Genomic DNA, 20,611 nt, shown 5'->3' with positions numbered 1-20,611 from the left:
CTTCCTTCCTCTTACCTCTAAACAAGCAGGAACAAGAGTGTCCCCACATATATGGGATTTTGTTTCTAGCATATACTGCCTGTACTTAGCACATTGTTCTGGACCTTTTTTTTTAAAAAAAAACAATACCCTGATTGAGGACATTAAAACTTGTGCTACCCATTCTATCCCTATCAACTATCATGTACACTTCTCCAATACAGAATGAAGAGGAAAAGTAGAGATGGAATACGGTGATAGTGCAGAAAAGCAAACACTGGGAAAGGATAAAGAACGAAAAGCAGACGAGGCTAGACGCATGGTCAAGGACACTGAATAGAAGTCTCACACAAGCTAAACAAAAGAGCAAAGGAAGAGATGGTCATTAGATACCAGAAGCTGCAGACAGAAGGATCAGAGCAGATGTATCTCTTATTAGCCTCAGCCAGGTAATTACTGGAAGTAAATTACCAAGGTCAAAAGAGGATGTGATCAACTGGAAAATAGCAAACTGAGTCCTGAACAGGAAGTTAGAATAAAAAAGTAGGCATGCTCAGAAAGATGAATAGACAGACAAAATTGTTTTTCCTATTTGAGGTTAAGAATTTCGCATATGCCTTTCAGGAGGAGGAGGTATGAATTAAGAAGGGAGTTAAGGTCAATGAATGACAAGACAGGATCAATCAAGTATCCCGAGTGAACCCTCAGGATCCCCAAGTAAGCATACTTACAGTTGAATGAGATTATGTATACTCACAGCACAATCCTATTCCAAAAGGGGCTCCTTTTAAAGTGTATTCTCGTATTTTAAGTGGTGGGAGAACAACTGCCTTTTCACCCCAGCTTGGTGCCTTTTCCAGTGGCAGTTGCAGGTTTCCTACCAGGTCTCTCTTTTGCATTTCTTTTGCATTTTTATTAAAGTCAAAGGAGTAATCCAATGACCAGAAACGCAGTATGGGTCCAGCCTTGTCATACATGAATTTTTTTATACACGGATTTGACTCAACACAAATGACCCCTTGCAAATGAGAAGGAATGTGCTGAGCCCTAGAGAAGGGGAAAAATACATCCCTTTAAAATCACAGTTTAAAAACCTGCTTTTTACTGTTGCAGAGAGACAGTCATGCAAGTGATGACAGGTATAACCTAAGTATCCACATATTTTTCTACCTCCCTGCTGATGAGAAGGGCCCTTCAAATTAAACAGTCCTGTAATAATGCCAGAGAGGGCAGCCAGCTGACAATCCAGCACTCATTCTCTCTGCAGGCTTCACTCCTCCCTTCCCCCTGAGCACATGAAAGAAGGCTAAGTGGCAGCGATTATCACCTTCTCCATTCTTTCCCCCTTGCTGGGGCTCCTGGTGAAGGGAGGGATTGCTGCCTCCCAGTGAAGCCTAAGCTCCTGGAGAGAGATTGATTGCCTCTGTGTGCATTTCAAAAGGTCAACAAGGCTGTTTTTAAATCACCAGAGCAAAGGAACTTTTTTTTAAAATTGATTTGCTATAGTGTGTTTTTTGCCATCCATGTGAGTTCTTGGAAAGGAACCCTCGCGAATAATGAGTCTCGACCTGTATATAAATACTGGTTGTTGTTGTTAATTTTGTTTTTAAGATCGCAAGCCCTTTGAAGACAGGGAACCATTTATTTAGAATTTTAGAATTATAGATTTGCTTTCCTAGGTAATTGGTTCCACTGTGGTATGACTCTTAATGTTAAATAAAATTGGTTTTTTTTGGTCTGCAAAAATGTGTTGCACATGTGTTGCTATGTTGCCCCTCGTACCAAAAAGTTTGGAGATCCCCGACATAACTCACTGCCTCAAGCTCTGAGGCTATTCAACAATCAGACACTGTAGCTGCTCATTGCCCTGCAAGGAGCTTGGCTCCTGCAGCCTGCAAGCATGTGCAAATCTAGGGAGATGAATGTTGGAGGGTCTTTTTCTGGTTGCTATAAATAAATAAAATACTATATTTCAAGACCTCCATTCTTCCGAGCCTGGAGAGCCCAGGTGGGCCCTTATAGAGCGTTGTCTAGAAAAGTGAGCCCACCCTCCCCCCAGCCCGACTTACCCGCCAGAGAGCACTGCCTGCTCTTGTTGCACCTCCTAACCAGCCAGACGCCCGCCCACAGAGTTCTCCGGCATCACGTGCAACAGGAGAAACAGAGAGCCAAGCAGAAGCCGGAAGGAACTCTACTCCGGAAAGTGCCTCGCGCTCCGCCCTCTTTTTTTTTCCAGCCCCGGCTGCCGGGTCGTGAGAGGCAGACAGGGAAAGGGGCGGAGCTTAGCGCGAGCTCACACACTCAGGGTGGTGCGCGGCATAGGCCGCATGCGCAGCTTCGTGGAAGACAGGCGGGGTAGAGGGGAGGTATCTGGCAGAGCGACTCCGGCTAGGCTCTGTCGAAACGGGCGGAGCGCATGCGCAGACGCGCATGAGGGGGCTAGTAGTTGGGAAGGAAGCGCGCTTGGAAGGGGGGAGAGAATAGGAAATCGGCGCAAGGAGGCTTCTTGCTCCGCCCCGCCTCCCCCATCCTGAGGAAGCGAGTCTAGGGGAGGACGGCGCCACCGCATCCTCCTGGCCGTGTGGGAGCCCGCAGGTAGTAGTAGACGCCTCCATTCGTGCCTCTTCTCCATCCCCAAGGGAAGGAGGGCGGCTGGGAAGGGCTGGGGGGCTGCCTCCCCTTGGGGGAAAGAGCCCGGCTCCACTCCCCTTGGCCGTTCTGGGGGTTCTCCGTCTCTTCCCCACCCTCAAATGGGGGGGCTCCACTTCATCACTGAGTAACTCTGGAGCCTGTCTTCACCTCCACTCCTCTTGGTTGTTGGGGGGGTATCCCCATCTCTCGCCCACCCCTCAGAATGGGGTGGCTCCAGTTTGTCACTCAGTAACTTTGGAGCCTGCCGTCACTGGCACTCCTCTTGGTTGTTGGGGGGAGGGGTATCTCCGTCTCTCCCGCACCTACCCGCCCCTCAGAATGGGGTGACTCCACTTTTGTCTTAGGGGGTATTTCCATGTCTCACCCACCCCTCAGAATGGGATGACTATTGCTCAGTAGTTCTGGTGGAGCCTGTCGTCACACCTTAAGGAATCTTTTAAGGGGAGCAGCTAAGTTCCTTTCTCTTTGGGTGAGGAACTGAGGAGTTTGTGTGCTAAGGAGTGCATTATTCCTGTTTTTTTCTCTCTACTTCCCCCCCCCCCATTCAACAGGCAAATAATTCTCTCCTTTTGGATAAGAGTCCTTTCTCTGTGGCGTGTGAAAGAGAATGCCAGAGTTCTGTGCAGCTCTCATCAACAGTCCTGAAGTGCCTGCCCTGCCCTCCATGAGAGAAAAAAAAAGAGGCTTGTACCTGGAAGATGCCTGCAGTCAGTGCTGCTACATAAGTAGGATTTGAATAGGGCTGCCTCTCCTTCTGTTGATTTGTACACCGGGTATTGGATTTCTCGCACAAAAGGAAGCTCTCTATGGTGGTAGGCCATTGGAAACTTTCTCTGGGAGCATCTTTGGGACCTTACCATATGCTTTGGTATACAGTACTTATTATGAGCTACAACAAAAAATCATGTGATTGTTAGGATGCAGAAGTGGGAGTGAGAGAAGCTGCTCATTGCTGGTCCACCCACCCTTGGATTACAGTAAACTGAGTCCAAACATCTGGAGTGACAAATTGTGCCCTTTTCCGTTCCTTTGCTGGCCAGGTTGAGGGATTGCTAGTGTCACAGTTGTGTGCCTGTTATCCTTTTTGAGCTGTGAAGCGAGGGAGAAAAGACTGACTTGCAACAATCTGCTCTTTTATTTAACTTTTTTTTGAGTGTTTTTTTGGCAACTCTTGAACAAAGGCAAAATGTCATTTTTTAACTTTCGTAAAATCTTTAAGTTGGGAGGAGAGAAAAAGAAGAAGCAGTATGAGCATGTTAAGAGAGACTTGAATCCAGAGGATTATTGGGAAATCATAGGAGAACTGGGTGATGGTGCTTTTGGCAAAGTATTCAAGGTAAGAGACATTTTTCCTATGGGGGGCTGTTGTCCTGAAATATCTGTGTTCAAGCATTGCCCTTTTCCAGAGTCTGCCACTGGGGAATCTGTCACCTACCCTAGAACAATTCCATATTCATTACAGTGTCTTGAGTATTGATTTAACTTTCCATCTTGAATCAAAGGTTGTAGAATTTTATCATAGTCAAAACTAGTTGTCATAAATAGGCATAAGAGTCAGAATCCATAATCCCTGTCTAGAGTAATAGAAACAAGAAATGGAAAAGAGTGCTTAGGTCATAGGCCCACCCTTTTCCTTCAGCTGTTGAAAAATTGTTCCTTTCTTCTGGGCAGCTCTTGATGCTTCCTTTAGTTTTGCTTTACAGTCCTAGCAGAGAGAAGCATTCCTGGTTTTACATCGTGTTGCGTTCCCATAGTCATTTTGTACAAATGCAAGCATGAAAAAGCACATATTATTATTATTAATTATTAACAGTATTTATATACCGCTTTTCAACTAAAAGTTCACAAAGCGGTTTACAGAGAAAAATCAAATAACCAAATGGCTCCCTGTCCCAAAAGGGCTCACAATCTAAAAATATACAAAGGAATACCAGCTTTGTATACAAAAGCTGTTTGTATACCAGCTGTTACAAAAGCTTTAAACAGTACAGTATTGGCAAAGTAAAATCCAGGACACTTTCTTTAGGGTGGGTTCTTTGGGTATTTCATATAACCTGCTTTTGTATAACTTTTTATTTATATAGAATTCCAAACCCATTTTTTCTTCCCTGATTTTAAATTGAAAGTCTTAATGGGATTTTTAGGAAGCAGATCCTAAATGAAGCAGCTTACAGTAGCTCATAACTAGATTCAAAAGGCAAAGGATTATGTGTCGCATTACTAATTTATAGTGGGTGGGGAATACTACTGATATGACTCTAAAAGGAAACATTGTTTTCAAACCCAAGCTCATCACAGAGCAGATACATGGGGTTTATATAATACAGATTGACAAAACAGGTATAAAGTATGGTGGGGAAAAGTACTAAAAACTAGTATAGTTTTCAGACATAATGCAGTAGTCCTTTTCATATCTGTAATCAATTTTGGTAGATATTTGATAGAACTGTAAAGTCAGAGTTAGACATTATGCTTTTTCATGTAGTATTTTCTTAAAAGAAAGTTAGATATGTAAAGGAGTAAACTTACAGCTGTGTTTTCTGTCGCACTTGGCCTATTTCTAGAATGAATGGTTCATTGTGCTTTAAGTGGATGCTCATTAATTGGCCATCAGTTTGAGATTACTGTTTGCAAGGCATTATTGAATATGTGAAATGTTTCTAGTGCTGCAGACCTAAATTATTGGAAGTCTACTTGAAAGTAGATGTTGTTAGGCTCCAGTGGGATTTCTGAATGAACATGGTTAGAATGTTCATGAGACTATGACTATGAGAATTAATACACAGTATTCTGACAAGGAGCAAGTCTCCAATGCAAACATCAGAAAACAGGATGACTGCCAAAAGCAAATAATCTTTGTGAAGGAATACTTTAATATAGTGGCTCCAATGCCTTTCAAACCAGTATTTGCCAGTATTAAAAATATTACTGCACTTTTTTTGTTCCTTCAATGACATGTATATAATACTAAATTCTTATGTAATTTAAACTGATTGATATCACACAACAAATATTAAAAACCACAAAGAGACTATCTGCTTTTATATAGGAATGGGCTTGTCTATATGAATTAAATCAATCGCCTGATTCCTGTCATATTGGAGACAGTGCTTGCATTTGGCTGCTGAGGCAGTGACATGTGATGTTCAATTGAAGCCTTATCATCCAACTGAGAAATGGGATGTATTGGGCATTGGGCCTAATTTAGAATTTTCAAAATGTTTCTTTATAACTTGTTACTAACTTTGAGAATAAAAGGTTGCATTGTTTTCTGTTGAGAATTATTATGGCTTTCTCTTGACTCTATCAAAAGTCACCTTAACTTTCAAAATAGTGATTAGAATACTGACACTTGGAGTTACTCAGTCAAATTTGTGGGAGATTCAGAACAGGCAACAGAGCACTTCTTCACTTAGCACAATGTGTAATTTATGACATTCCCAATCATAAGATGATGTAGTGGTCATTAGTGGAAGTGGCTGTTTGAAAGCATCTGGAAACTTATTTCAATTGGGATGCTTTGTAGTCTAATGCCTTGTTATTATTATTATTATTATTAACAGTATTTATATACTGCTTTTCAACTAAAAGTTCACAAAGCGGTTTACAGAGAAAAATCAAATAACTAAATGGCTCCCTGTCCCAAAAGGGCTCACAGTCTAAAAAGATGCAAAAGAACACCAGCAGACAGCCACTAGAACAGACACTGCTGGGGTGAGGTAGGCCAGTTACTCTCCCCCTGCTAAAAAAAGAGGAGCACCCACTTGAAAAAGTGCCTCTTACCCAATTAGCAGGAGTAGTTACTTTTTGTTATTTCTTGAGTGTTACTGAAATGCTTAGTTAAATACAGGGTTGTGACTTACATTAGTGCAAACATTAGCTGTTTGTTTTTTAATATTGGACATCAGGTTCTACTTTAAAGTTTAATGAGGCAAAATTGAAAGCAAGTACATTCAAACTTGCTGATTTAGTCTGATGTGTATTTGGAATACAGGATTATGAATGACAATGAAAGTTATATTATGCATAATGGAGAACATTTAAACAGATGTTATTTTAATGAGAAATCTTCATATGAAGTCATGTAGATTTACCAGATGGATTTTCACTATGATTGTGATACTTTGCTAATGATCAGCATCTTAAAAATTGTCTTAAAACTTGCTCTCTTAACAGTTAGAACTATGTGATCCATGAAGGAATCTTCTGGTTTCTGTTGACTTCAGTAAGAATATTGCATGTTGTTCACTTGCACAGTGAAGCTGAAAACTGGAGTCTAATGGAAAGATTAAAAGTAGATAGAGGTTTTCTTGTGGTAAGACCGTAATCTTAAATGCACTTATTCAAGGAGTCAGTACAATCCTGCATCTTAGAAGGAAGTCCTATTAAGTTCAGTGGAACTTGCATGGAAACAAGTGCATATACAATATCGCAAGCCAAGGGCCCAATCCTATCCTCCACTAAACAGCTAGGCCAACAGAGGCTGTGCTGCATGCTATGGGGTGGGTGGCAACCAGAAGACAAACTAGGGGGTAAGTGTAAAAACAAAAAAAGATTATAGGTGAGCATCGCTTAGCGACATTCTGGCCAGCTACAGCCTGCATATGTGATGGCCACAGCTGATCCCTGTTCACCCTTTCCCCCAGCGTCTGAAGCTGAGGGGCACTGTGCTCCCCTCGAATCCAGAGGCTTTTCTGAGCCTTGTAGAGGCAGCGCACATCTGTAGTCTGCCTCTTTGAGGCTCAGACTGGCCATTTCGGGTGAAAACACATGACTTCTGGGTTCCTGGGAAACCGGAAGTTGTGTCTTTTCACCCAAAACAGACATTCTGATCTTCATTGAGTCAGCGCGCGGGTGCACACTGCCTCTGTGAGTCTCAGAAAAGCCTCTGGAGATGAGGGGAATGCGGCTCCCCTTGCCTTTTGAGGCTTCACATAATGTCAAACCTCACTTGGTGATTGGGGTGATGTTCCTCATCCCTGTCACTAAGCAATGCACTGAGTAGGTCTTCTGGCTACCTACGGGTCTCTTTGGACCCATGCCAGCTATGGAGCTCACATAAGTCCAGGGAACGTTCTGGGTTGGGATTATGGAAACAGGATATGGTGCGTGTGGCTGCTGCTAGATCCACTCCTTCCCTCGCCCCAAAACACTCCCTGGTTTCTCCCTTGGAATGCCCTGTCCATGGCCCACCTCCACTGCCAACTTACCACATCTACAGTGGCTCTATTCCTTGGTGGCATGCATGTGGGGTCACAGCCATTTGTGCTGGCTGCCCTGTTCTGCACACTGTTACTTCAGCTGCTATGCCAATGGTTTGGGCCTTCTGCTGACAGAACGCGAGTTGCGTCAGCAGAAGGCCCAAATTGGATTGAGCCATTAGATGCATTAGACATGGTAGAAATTGTTTCTGAATAAACATGTTGGATTTCACTGTGAAAATATAAAAGAAAGAATAGGATTGTTCTTCCATTATACCAATATATGTATTCAGTGCTGTTGCTAGGTTAATCATTTTAATACCTGAAATCAAAGCACTACAGTATACAAGTTGATTCTTGCCTGTTCTATATTAGTCGCATTTCAGATATTTTCCTAATGAGAAATCTGGAGTCGTCTTATTGCACTTGGGTACAGGCAATGTAAATTTAGAGTATATACCTGATCTACTTGTTCCTTTGCAGAGCATCATCATTTCCAAGTTGGAAATTAAGTCATGTGTACTTTCAAAAACCTCAGGATGATTTGCTTGTTTTAAAAGGGGGGGGGGGCTGAGTACACCAAAAGAAGGCATGTATACATTTTCTTTAAGGTATTTTTTGAATATTTTTTTCAGAAAGAATTTAAAAATGCTGATATAAAACTTCATTCTGGAGAATAAAATGGTTGAAAAGATCTGTGACCTTGGGCAAACATTAGCTGTTCTCCAATGTTCATTTAATATGGTCACTAAGACCAACCGACCCCCTTTTTTCTTCATTCTAATGGACCACTTGTCATTGGAAAGCAATTAGAAGTCCTGAAGGAATATTGCTCCCTCCATCAATAAGAGCATGTACATAAAACTTGCTGTACTGTAGATTTAGGCAGTTTGTTTGCTTTTGCTCAGGAAATTGCAGTCAGCAGCAGCAGTTAGTGTAAGAGGGCACCAACTAAGAATGAAGTGAAAATGACATATTTTTCCCACCTTACTATTAAACAGGGATAATCAGATATTGTAGCTGTAGACTAGTAATTGCACTAGCAACAATTAGTTTTGGCTAATTTGAGGACCATGATTAATATCACAACTGGTTTTTATTATTATCAACTTACTTTGGATTGTAACACTGTTTGTGTGATATCTTTGAACTACTGCAATAAAGATGTAAGCTGTTCCATTTTAAAGCTGTATTTTTGGAAAAGGGCTTTCATTGTTTTGCAGAGTTAATGAGTGGCTTGGGAATTGCAGCCTGATGTCGCCCTACCCCACAAGTGAAATGAGCCTCTAGTACAGTGACTTTCAAACTTTTTCGTCTCATGGCACACTGCGAAGATACTAAAATTGTCAAGGCACACCATCAGTTTTTGGACAATTGACAAGGCGCACCATGCTGTTGGTAGGGGGCTTGTATCCCCCAATGGTCCTATTAATAAATGACCCTCCATGAAACTCTGGTGGCACACCAGGGAACCATTCGCAGCTCACCAGTGTGCACGGCACAGTGGTTGAAAATGGCTGCTTTAGTACATATTTGAAGTTGTTCTGTTAATTTCCTTTGACCATTATATTGTGGCTTAGTGCTTGACACTTCAACTTGTGTTGTCTTCCCTGACAAGAAAATAGATAGCAAGCTAAAAACAGTAGAATCACAGCATGTTGCTTGATGAACTGCTGACAAAATAACTGTGGTCATGATGTGTGCACATGTTAGACAGCGGCAGGACACACCCAGGTGTTAATACACAATTAAACTCCCACTGCAAATTCTCCTTCAAAATATCTAGACAGATTATCTAAATACCTGCCTGTGCTTACACGTTATTTTTTTTAACAGAGGGATTAAACTCTACAAACATATGCACTGTTAATACATCTGGAAAGAAGCGTGCACACACACGAGATGTGATAACTGTATTAGTTACAAAATCACTGTTAATCTAATCCCAGAACATTAACATTATCATTTATACTGGAATTAAACACAGATGTTTCTTTTTAGTGGACCCAAGAAACATATTGTGTTTTGAATGCACCTAGCATTTGCCATTCTTCCACTAAAGCATAAATTTTAATACTAAGATATTTCATCAATATGCATTAAGCTGCACAATAGTTGCTGAAAATATTCCCCAACCAATTATTACTGCAGAATTTCACAGTTCTGCCAAGGAACTGTTTATGAAAAGACAAAACAAAAAGGTGCAAAACTTAAGTGAAATAGTCAGGTGGAGTTTAGTTTTTTTTTGGGGGGGGGGGTATTTCATGTAGGTTAGAAAATCCTATATTGCCTTTTACAAGTACTGTGCTGTAGGAACTCCTATAAGTGATTATTATCTCCTGATCATAGGAATTATAGAGTGACAGATAAGAGCATAGAAAGTTGGTTCCTAGATTCTTATTTAGTTCAGAGGTACAGTCTGCAGTCTTATACATGCTTCATTGAGTCTTGCTTTTGAGCAGACATGAATAGCTTAAGCAGGTCTGAACCCCAAAATAAGTTTGTGAAAACTTTTATGTTTTCACCATTTTATGTGCCATCAGGCGACTATTCCCATAAAGGTGTCCTAGAAGCAGTAAATTAAAACTAGGGCATATATCAGTACAGTATATAAAACAAAAGCAATAAGTAGAAAATACAACTTTTATCTTCTACTAGAAAATAGACATTACCAGATGGTAGTTGCTATGTTAGGTGAAAGAGATAGGTAATATATATTGGAAAGGTGTTGCATCTGATAGAGTAGGCGTTAGCCCACGGGAGATGCTAGTTCGGAACATCCACAGCCTCCCTACTATCAGATGGGACAGGAGAGAGTCTCAGCAGTTTTACATAGATATTAAACTGCATGGGATACAAAATGGAATCATACAGGACCCCATCGGCCAAGTGACTGAGCAACAGTCCCTCAGCCACCTTCTTTAAAACCTTCTGGCATGCAAGAAGGGAACCACCTTAAATCTGTGCTTCCTAAACCAACCTAAATCAAGGTAGTTGCAATTCTAACACTGGATCTTAACCCAAATTGAAAAGAATCAAAATACAGTATCCTAAACATTCACAGGAAAGTCTGGAGTGGTCTGGCTTGATCACTTTGCTCAAGAATGACAAATTCAACTATGAGTTGGTGTTTAATCTAGGGTGGTGAGATCCAGTGATGACTTTTTCAGTGATCTAACAATAGCCTTTTTATAAGTCTTCCCTCTCCCAATGAAGAGATTTACTTACTTCCACCACTCAGCCAACTGGTTCCTCCATGACCACTTTAATAAAACAGGTTGGACAAAGAAGTAGAAGAAACCCATCCTCATTCTCTGGTTAAATGAACTAGATACTACAACATGTCTGTTAAAACAGGGCAGACAAGTAGACACATTCTTCTGAACTGCTTCTAAAGACAAATGTATATGTGCATACAAACTTAGGCAGCTAAAGTTTGTACTTCTCATAAAGAACTATTAGCAAAGCTGCAAACCTGAGTACTGCTTGATTTTTTGAAAAGAGGTGTTACAAGTGGCACTTTTTTGTGTTTGCCATTGGTCATGATGTATCTTCTTAAAACCGTAGTGTGCAGGTGTAACCTATTTATCCACAGATTTTTTTTCTTTGGATTTGTCTGAACTCCAATGGGGTGGGGGTACTGAAAGTCACACACACCTTTGCCTGCTTTGCCCTGCGCTGGCTTCCATTTCCAGGCAACCCAAAACTCTGCAAAAAGGCTCCGCCTTGCCCAGACAGGGAAATAGCCCTGGAGCCATGGAAGAGGTTCCCCTTTCGAAGGAACAGTCTTAGAGCCTCTGAGCCAGCCCAGGCTGAAGAGGTGATGGGGGGGGGGGTTGGAAAACCTCTGTAACTAGAGCATGTGCAGCAAGGTGGAGCGCTCTCTCTCTCTCTCTCTCTCTCTCTCTCTCTCTCTCTCACACACACACACACACACACACACACACACACACACACACACACACACACACACACACACACACACACACACACACGGGGCAGGTGTGGTAGCAACAGAGGGGATTACTTTAAAAAACCCAGGGAGTGTTTCCCAATTCCCCCCCCCCCCCATGCTACAGGCTTCCTGTGCTCCAGCCTATGGAAACAAAACAGCCCAGGAAGCAAGTCTTCCCAGCAAGCAAAGCATGAGATTTAGGCTACAATCCTCTCCACACTTTCCTGGGAGTAAGCCCCATTGACTACAATGGGGCTTACTTCTGAGTAGAAACGCATAGGACTGGACTCTTAAAAGCTCAGCATCCCACCTGTGAAAGAAGCAATGGGGAGGACTGAGCATGGAGCATCTGTGGGGGGGGGGGGAAGAGGCGAAGGAGGGGAGGGGATTGATAACATCTGCCTTAGTTTTCTTCCAGTCCCAAGTGTCAGGCTGCATCATATTTGCATAACTCTATGGAATTTAGCACAACATGTTTTTGTTAATCAAGTCAGGGAATGGAACTAATGCTGATAAATAGGCTCCACCTGTATTGTGTCTGAAACGTTTAGGCTATGAATTTTAGTTCCCCTGTGTACCTTTGGTAGGTCCTGTGTAGATTTTAATTTAAGATTAGGCCTAAGATTAGAAAGGGTTAGTCCTGTTGAGAGAAGTGGTCATTACTAAGCAGTAGGCAATTCTCATCCATGGTCAGTTTGCTGAGTTGAACATAGTAAGGTGCCTTATACCACATCAGTGCCGGCCCATCTGATTCAGTTGTCTCTACACCAGTGGTTCTCACACATTTAGCACCGTGACCCACTTTTTAGAATGAGAATCTGTCAGGACCCACTGGAAGTGATGTCATGACCAGAAAGTGATATCATCAAATAGGAAAATTTTTAGCAATCCTACCAACACTTACGCAGGAGTAAGTCCCATTTACTAACATTGTTAAAAGAGTAGCTTGTTAAAAGTACAGGTCTGTAACAATTCCCAAATGCAGTCATGTACCATGGTAGTATCAAGTCTATTAAAAATAAAATATTGAAATCAATGGGGATCCACCTGAAATTGGCTTGTGAACCACCTAGTGGGTCCTGACCCACAGTTTGAGGAAACACTGCTCTACAATGACTGGCAGTGACTATCCAGGATTTGAGAGGGATCTTTCATAGCTCTGCGATCCTCTTCATTCATACCATGGATTTCATCAGGGATAGAGCCTGGGACCTTCTGCTTGCAAAGAATGTAGGCTTCCACTGAGTTACAGGCTTTTCTGAATTTAATGCATTGAATGAAAAGGCCCTTCTTGAATCCACAGATTGCTTCTTGTAGATAAGATGCTGTTGACCTACCATTTTATCTTACTGGCTTGTTGTGCCAAGCTGTGTAGTGTTGTTGGTTGCCTGGGCAACAGAGAAGTGGGAATGGACAATAAGCAAGCAGAGTTATGGCAGGCATGCAAGCTCTTCATGTATCAGACTGTCTTGTTGATATTAAAGCAGTAATAACGACTTCTTAAGGAATGGTTTCAAATTGCTGTGTTTTTCCTGTGCTTCTCTCCTTGACTCTTCCATCCATTGCTATCGCCATCACCAGTTATCCTGTCCAAGTGCTTGGTGCATGGTGCAGTAGAGATTTTGCTTGCTACTACATCATCAGGTCTTTCCACAAGGACATGAAGGGCACTGTAGTCTTTGATGGCTCCACATCAGACCCCTTTGACATCTGAAGTGGAGTGAAGCAGGGCTGTGTTCTTGCGCCAACCTTGTTTGGGATTTTCTTTGCTGTCCTGCTGAAGCATGCCTTTGGAACTGCAACAGAAGGCATCTATCTCTGGACCAGATCAGACGGAAAGCTCTTCAACCTCTCCAGACTGAGAGCAAAGTCCAAAGTCCAGCTGAAATGTCTTCATGACTTCCTCTTTGCCGACGATGCAGCTGTCACTACCCACTCTGCCAAAGATCTCCAGCAGCTCACGAATCGTTTTAGCAAGGCCTGCCAAGATTTTGGACTGACGATCAGCCTGAAGAAAGCACAGGTCATGGTTCAGGATGTGTACTCACCTCCCTGCATTACAATCTCTGCACATGAACTGGAGGTTGTCCATGACTTTGTGTAGCTTAGCTCAACGATCTCCGACACTCTTTCTCTCGATACCAAGCTAAACAAATGCATCGGTAAAGCAGCTACCACGTTTTCCAAACAGACTCACAAAGAGAGTCTGGTCCAACAAGAAGCTGATGGAACATACCAAGATCCAGGTCTACAGAGCTTGCGTCCTGAGTACACTTCTGTAGTGCAGCGAGTCATGGACTCTTCGCTCACAACAGGAGAGGAAACTGAACGCTTTCCACATGCGCTGCCTCCGACGCATCTTCGGCATCACCTGGCAGGACAAAGTTCCAAACAACACAGTCCTGGAATGAGCTGGAATCCCTAGCATGTATACACTGCTGAAACAGAGATGCCTGCGTTGGCTCGGTCATGTGAGAATGGATGATGGCCGGAACCCAAAGGATCTCCTCTATGGAGGACTCATGCAGGGAAAGCGCCCTATAGGTAGACCACAGCTGCGATACAAGATGCAAGAAGGATCTGAAGGCCTTAGGAATGGACCTCAACAGGTGGGAAATCCTGGCCTCTGAGCATCTTGCTCGGAGGCAGGCTGTGCAGCATGGCCTTTCCCAGTTTGAAGAGACACTTGGCCAACAGACTGAGGCAAAGAGGCAAAGAAGGAAGGCCCATAGCCAGGGAGACAGACCAGGGACAGACTACACTTGCTCCCAGTGTGGAAGGGATTGTCACTCCCGAATCGGCCTTTTCAGCCACACTAGACGCTGTTCCAGAACCACCATTCAGAGCGCGATACCATAGTCTTTCGAGACTGAAGGTTGCCAACTAACATTTGTTTTCTGTTTCTAAATTGGGCAGGCTCTTGTTAAGTGTTATTAGGAAGACAAAAAGAGTTATGAATGCAGTCTCTGTAGCATTGTCTCATTTTACTCAGGGTTGCAGTGACTGCTGCATGTGTGTGGCTGTCTGTTCTAACTTTGTAGCTGCTGGCTCAAAAGCCGAAGGGTTCAACCAATCGTGTGCATAACTTCCATAGTGCTGGGGCAGCACTGTGGAAACTGTATGTGTAGCTCTATCCTCGCTGCCTTAAAATTGCCTGAATGCCATCTAGGAAAACTCTGATATTGTTTTCTGAAACCAGATTTCGCACTATTTGGCTGTCAAATCATACATAATCAGTCAGAGTGCATGAAAGTTGTCATGAATGCCAGCTGTGTTTACACTATGGTTATTTTAGGATGTTGGCAGGCTAAAGAGATAAGATGAGTGGAAAGAATAAACAGTCTGTTTGCAGGAAGGGTATTGCCCGGCTCTTGACACTTTTACTGATAATGTGATTTACCAAATTCTTGATAGATAAAGCAAAACTAACAGTGAGGGGGAGGGAAGAAGGAAATTTTCTATGGAGAGTACTAACGTGTTTCTAGAAGGGATGGAGGATTGGAAGGATATATGTGAGCCATTAGGAGTGTGGAATACCCTTGGTCATGGATTATATGTTCAAGGTCTAACTAAATGGTACTTTGAGCACATGATTAGGGATACTATGTTGGTTTTTTACTTAGTAACTAGCAGCTGGATCAGGACTCTGGCATGGGGGAGAAGGAGTTCTAACCCTCTGCCTCAACTATTGTCCCAAATCAGATTCTTCCTACTCCTCTGGCCAACTGCTGTTTGCAATGGTATCTGTGGGAGCCTTTCGGAGGAATGATCATGATCAGATCCTAAACAGAAGATGCTGCTTAGCCAGAAGACAGGAGGCGTCAGTCTGCTTGCTTACAGGCATGCTGTTGCATTTCAGTAGGCTGGAAAAATAAAACAAGAAAATGTAGCAGCATTCTGCTGTTGACTTGCCCTCCTGACATCAGGAGCTGCAGCAGATGCAGCCACTGTATTCATTTACTTAGGAGTAAAGAACTTTAAAATTGTAGTGTAAAAGTAATTGGTGTGAGTTAGTGGGGATAGTGGATATAATACTGAATACTGAATACTGAACCTTGCATACCAGGACTTCACACATACACATCTTTTTAATTAAACACTGTGTGACTTGGCTATAGTCTGGGACACACTGCAGAACCTCACACAAAGCACTTGGCTTACCACTCAGTGCTCTTTTGAGACAAAGTGGAGTGAGTCTCCATATTTCATTCTGTTTGGCTTGGAATCAAATTGGTTGTAGATTGTCTGGGTTGCTTGTATTGTTGTTTTTCATTCTTGTGTGGACTTTTTTTGTAAGATGATTCTTGTGTTCTTTATTAGGGAAAGTACTTACCTGAGAGAGAATTTGGATAATTTCATGAGTACATATGATTACATCTGGTCTTTGTATGAATTTTGCCTCTGTATGTGGTGTTTTCATATAACCATTATGCCATTTCCTTATGACTGCATTTTTGCTGTACTGAAGAGAGTGCAATGTTCCATTTTTGAAGCATCATTGAGATATTGTTGCATTGTCAGAAATGGTAAAACTCATGTTGGAGAAGGCTTGTTTAAAGGGGAAAGGGATGTATTCAAAGGAGAAAGCAGTGATGCAGTGAGATCCCAGTGGTATCTTTATCTTTTGTTGTCCACAAAAATGTTGAGCTGAACCGTTTTTGGTAAAATTGCATCTGTACAATTTCATCTATACACTATATGCAAAATTGCATCTATACACTATGTGCAAAGTGTAACTTCTAAGAGAGCCCTTTCAGAGGGATTAGATCATGTAACCTGTAGCCCTTTTTTGGTTTATGTGAAGCTCTACAAACTTGTGGCAGCAAGTTTTCACTTTAAGTCATTTCATTATAAGTAGTTTTGTATAAGTAGTTTTCATTATAAAAGTTGTTGAGAAAAAACTCAGTTCCCAGTCAGGGCCACTGTCTGTGTAGAGTTTGCATGCTTTCTCCATGTCTGCATGGGTTTTCTCTGACCTAGAAAGCTCACATTTATTTCAGTGTTTGATATTAGCAGTGTTGTGAGTCCTTATTTAAAAGTTTGGTGATGTTTTTTGACCAGAACTATGCAGTAGGAACTTCTCTTGTTTCTTTGTATATTCTGTAAAACTGTTTTCGTTATAAATCATTTTGCTTAAAGTTGCAGTTTCCAAGAACCTATTAAGTGCTGACTTGCTATATTTCATTTCTTGGAACTTTAGTTGAATTCTTTTAAGGAGATAGCTGAGGAACAATGGCCATAGTACATTTGTGATATTAAAAAATGAACTAGGTGCACAGAGGCATGTGTGGAGTTGCTGCCTTGGAGCTTCTTCACAGTTGTTTATTTCTAATATTGGGATTCATATCAGTTGGAAAAATTTATGTATTTTCTAACTCTTGGTTCCAAGAGTGTCCTTTTGCTATGGATACACAGATTAAGAAGCTCTGAAAGTGTTATTTGTTTAACCCAGGAGCATCAAACATACAACCCACAGGGCAGATATGGCCCGCAGCACCTCTTCAGGTGACCCACAGAGGTCCAGGGTCTCCCCCCGCCCCTTAGAAACGAGACTAAAGTTGTGCTCTGGTTGTATCCAGAGGGTGTTCTGAGGGCTGTGCACTGCCTCCCCCACCTTCAGAATGATGTTCCGAGACCTCAGAAGGCCTTAAAATGTCACCTGGTTTTGAGAACCATTCTGAGGGCTGGGGACCCTCAAAAATCCTCCGGATGTAACCAGAATTTAGTTTTGGTTGCATTCAGAGGTGGGCAGTCCTGGAACTCTGGATTTTAGACCACCGGCCCTCAGCAGGTGCCATGAATTCAATGTGACCCCTGCAAAAAGTTGAGTTAGATACCCCTGGTTTAACCTGTGTACACACATGAAAGAATATTCTTTAAAATAAAAACATCTACAATTAACTGTTCTCCCATAGGGAGAGTGATATATTTCTTTGACTTCTGTTAACCCTTTGGAATGCTCCAGTTGCAGAGATTGGTTTGCAGAAGCATCAGTAAGCAAGCTAAAGGATATACCAAACTGGCAGTAGACAACTAATTTGAATCTGTAGCAGCAGGAAAAGCAAGTTTTTACAAGTATTGAAATGAAGAGATGCCGTTTGCTTGATGAGATAAAACAATTTGGATTATATTACCAGTATTGTAGAACTTGAACACAACTGTACAAAGTAAAAGAAGATTAAGTAGCAAGCTGGTGCTTGTCTCGCCACCACATATTGGATATAATGTTCAAGTAATATATAGGTTGAGTCTCATTATTCGCGAGGGTACCGTTCCAAGAACTCACATGGATGGCAAAAAATGCAATATAGCAAATTAGTTTGAAAAACAAAAGTTTCTTTGCTCTGGTGATTTAAAAACAGCCTTGCTGACCTTTTGAAATGCACATAGAGGCAATCAATCTCTCTAGGAGCTTAGGCTTCACTGGGAGACAGCAATCCCTCCCTTCACCAGGAGCCCCAATTCCTTCTCATTTTCAGGGGGGCCATTCGTGTTGAGTCAAATCCATGTATTAAAAAATCTGTGTATAACGAGGCTGGACCTATATACGGTATGTGTGAAGTCCTGTCTGGTCAGCAGATTACTTAGTGCAGTGGTTCTCACACATTTAGCACCGGGACCCACTTTTCTGTCAGGACCCACCAGAAGTTATGAATTGTCTGGAAGTGACATCATCAAGCAGGAAATTTTTAACAATCCTAGGCTGCAATCCTACCCACACTTATCCAGGAGTAAGTCCCATTTACTAACATTGTTTAAAAAAAATAAAAAACTATACGTAGTAGCTTGTTAAAATACAGGACTGTAACATTTTCCCAAATGCAATCATATCCCAGGGTAGCATCAGGTCTAATCTATTAAAAATAAAATATTGAAATGAATGGAAACCCACCTGAAATTGACTTGCGACCCATCTACTGGATCCCAATCCACTGTTCGAGAAACAGTGTGCATATGCTTGATGTGCCACCAATCTTCCTTGGAAAAACCGAGAGTCAAGGGTCATGCTTATTATTATTATTATTATTATTATTATTATTATTATTATTATTATTATTATTATTATTATCCTTCAAGGCCTGTGACATTCAATCCATAGAGGTGAGAGATGCTATTTCTATGTTTTGTATAATGCATTATATTTTAAACCTCACAATAAAAAGATAAACAATTCATGTTCCCATTGTAATCCCAAAACAGACTATTCATGTTCCCATCTTAAAATAATACAGATAAGTACTGCCTCTCACAACTGTCAAATATGCTCCTGGTCATAGCTGACACCTAAGCATCCAAGCTCAAAGGTGAATTCAGGATTCCTCCCAAAGTATCAACCTAGGATTTCAAGAAAACAAACGTTACCCTTAGATCTATAGTTCTTTTGACCAAGAGCATATTTTTTAATCTGAATTAAGTTTAAACATGCCCCAGGGAGCACACCAGATAACAAGAGACCTCATTCTGGTGCCCTCCCTTGCATCTGGCATTCTGACATAGCCCATTTCTAAAATCAGGAGGTTGCACATGTACATCATGGCTTGTAACCCATAATGGATTTTTCCTCCAGAAACTTGTCCAATCCCCTTTTAAAGACGTCCAGGCCAGACGCCATCACCACATGCTGTGGCAAGGAGTTCCACAGACCAACTACACGCTGAGTAAAGAAATATTTTCTTTTGTCTGTTCTAACTCTCCCAACACTCAATTTTAGTGGATGTCCCCTGGTTTTGGTGTTATGTGAGAGTGTAAAGAGCATCTCTCTATCCACTCTGTCCATCCCCTGCATAATTTTGTATGTCTCAATCATGTTGTCGTCGTCCCTGGCGCCTCTTTTCTAGGCTGAAGAGGCCCAAATGCCGTAGCCTTTCCTCATAAGGAAGGTGCCCCAGCCCAGTAATCATGTTAGTCGCTCTCTTTTGCACCTTTTCCATTTCCACTATGTCTTTTTTGAGATGCGGCAACCAGAACTGGACACAATACTCCAGGTGTGGCCTTACCGTAGATTTGTACAACGGCATTATAATATTAGCCATTTGGTTCTCACAGATGTAAAACAGCTTACGTCTCACAGATGTAAAACAGCAAGAAGTGGAGGGAACCCTCAGCCTGCAGCTCACACATGATTTGAATAGTCACCCTTATGCTGAGAGCAGTTGTGTCGGGCCAGCATAGGCACCAGCAAGTCTTTGGAGGACCAGAGGTTCCTCTGAAGTTTCCTCCTTGGAGACTGGGGGCTCCCTGTGGGCTGGTTTGGGGGTCCCCAGGTGCCACAAATGGCCCCTGGGCCCGGGTTTGGGCACACCTGATCTAGCCCATTACTGACCCAGGGACTGATTCACTACACTGCTTCCTTGGTGCAAGATGAAGGGGGAGGAGCATCCTCTGACACCTATTCCAAATCCCCAGACATCCTTCCACAATGGTTTCATTTAGCTGTTAAGTAGCATTGGGGACAAAATGGGAACTCTGTAGAATACAATAAGCTAAAGCAGCAGTTCCGGAACTGTGGGTTCATGGCCCACCAGTAGTTCGTGACCCAATTTTTGATGAGTTATGAAACTGACAAGGCAGATAAAGCTTTGTGTATCAAGGGTTAACCAACCTGCTACTTGGGGGAAGCACTGCTGCCAAATAACCATTATAGCCACAGAGGAATTGAGTAGCTGGTAAAATGAAACTATTTTTAGTTGGGCTCTGTTGCTAAATAGTTTGGGAACCACTAGGCTAAAGGCAAGGTGCCAGTACCACCTTTTGGAACTGTCCTTTGGGAGGCAGTGAAACATGGTGCTCCCATACCCCATCCCGGAGATGGTTCTCAAAAGAA

At 42.2% G+C, this 20,611-nt stretch overlaps 2 protein-coding genes across 5 annotated transcripts in view; one reads left to right on the top strand and one right to left on the bottom strand.

Moving 5' to 3' along the window:
- The window catches only part of STN1 (STN1 subunit of CST complex), a 31,123-nt gene extending 29,056 nt beyond the window's left edge, over positions 1–2,067 (bottom strand). The window contains exon 1 of one of the 2 annotated variants that reach the window (XM_066620743.1): positions 2,049–2,067. The gene's annotated coding sequence lies outside the window, so the exon portion shown is untranslated. Of the gene's footprint in view, positions 1–710; positions 789–2,048 lie in introns of those variants that run through there. The other variant, XM_066620744.1, reaches the window with a different exon arrangement.
- Positions 2,068–2,414: 347 nt separating this feature from the next.
- SLK (STE20 like kinase) overlaps positions 2,415–20,611 on the top strand; it is a 58,906-nt gene continuing 40,709 nt past the window's right edge. For 2 of the 3 annotated variants that reach the window (XM_066619962.1, XM_066619959.1), the window contains exons 1-2: positions 2,415–2,574; positions 3,183–3,967. In XM_066619962.1, coding sequence (XP_066476059.1) covers positions 3,818–3,967 — 150 coding nt within the window. In that variant the 5' untranslated portion in view covers positions 2,415–2,574; positions 3,183–3,817. Of the gene's footprint in view, positions 2,578–3,182; positions 3,968–20,611 lie in introns of all 3 variants that reach the window. The other variant, XM_066619960.1, reaches the window with a different exon arrangement.

This window comes from Tiliqua scincoides, chromosome 3, assembly GCF_035046505.1.
Source record: "Tiliqua scincoides isolate rTilSci1 chromosome 3, rTilSci1.hap2, whole genome shotgun sequence".
Classification (NCBI taxonomy): Eukaryota; Metazoa; Chordata; class Lepidosauria; order Squamata; family Scincidae; genus Tiliqua; species Tiliqua scincoides.
Note: the sequence above shows the minus strand (reverse complement) of the source record. Positions and strands in the feature narration are given on the sequence as shown.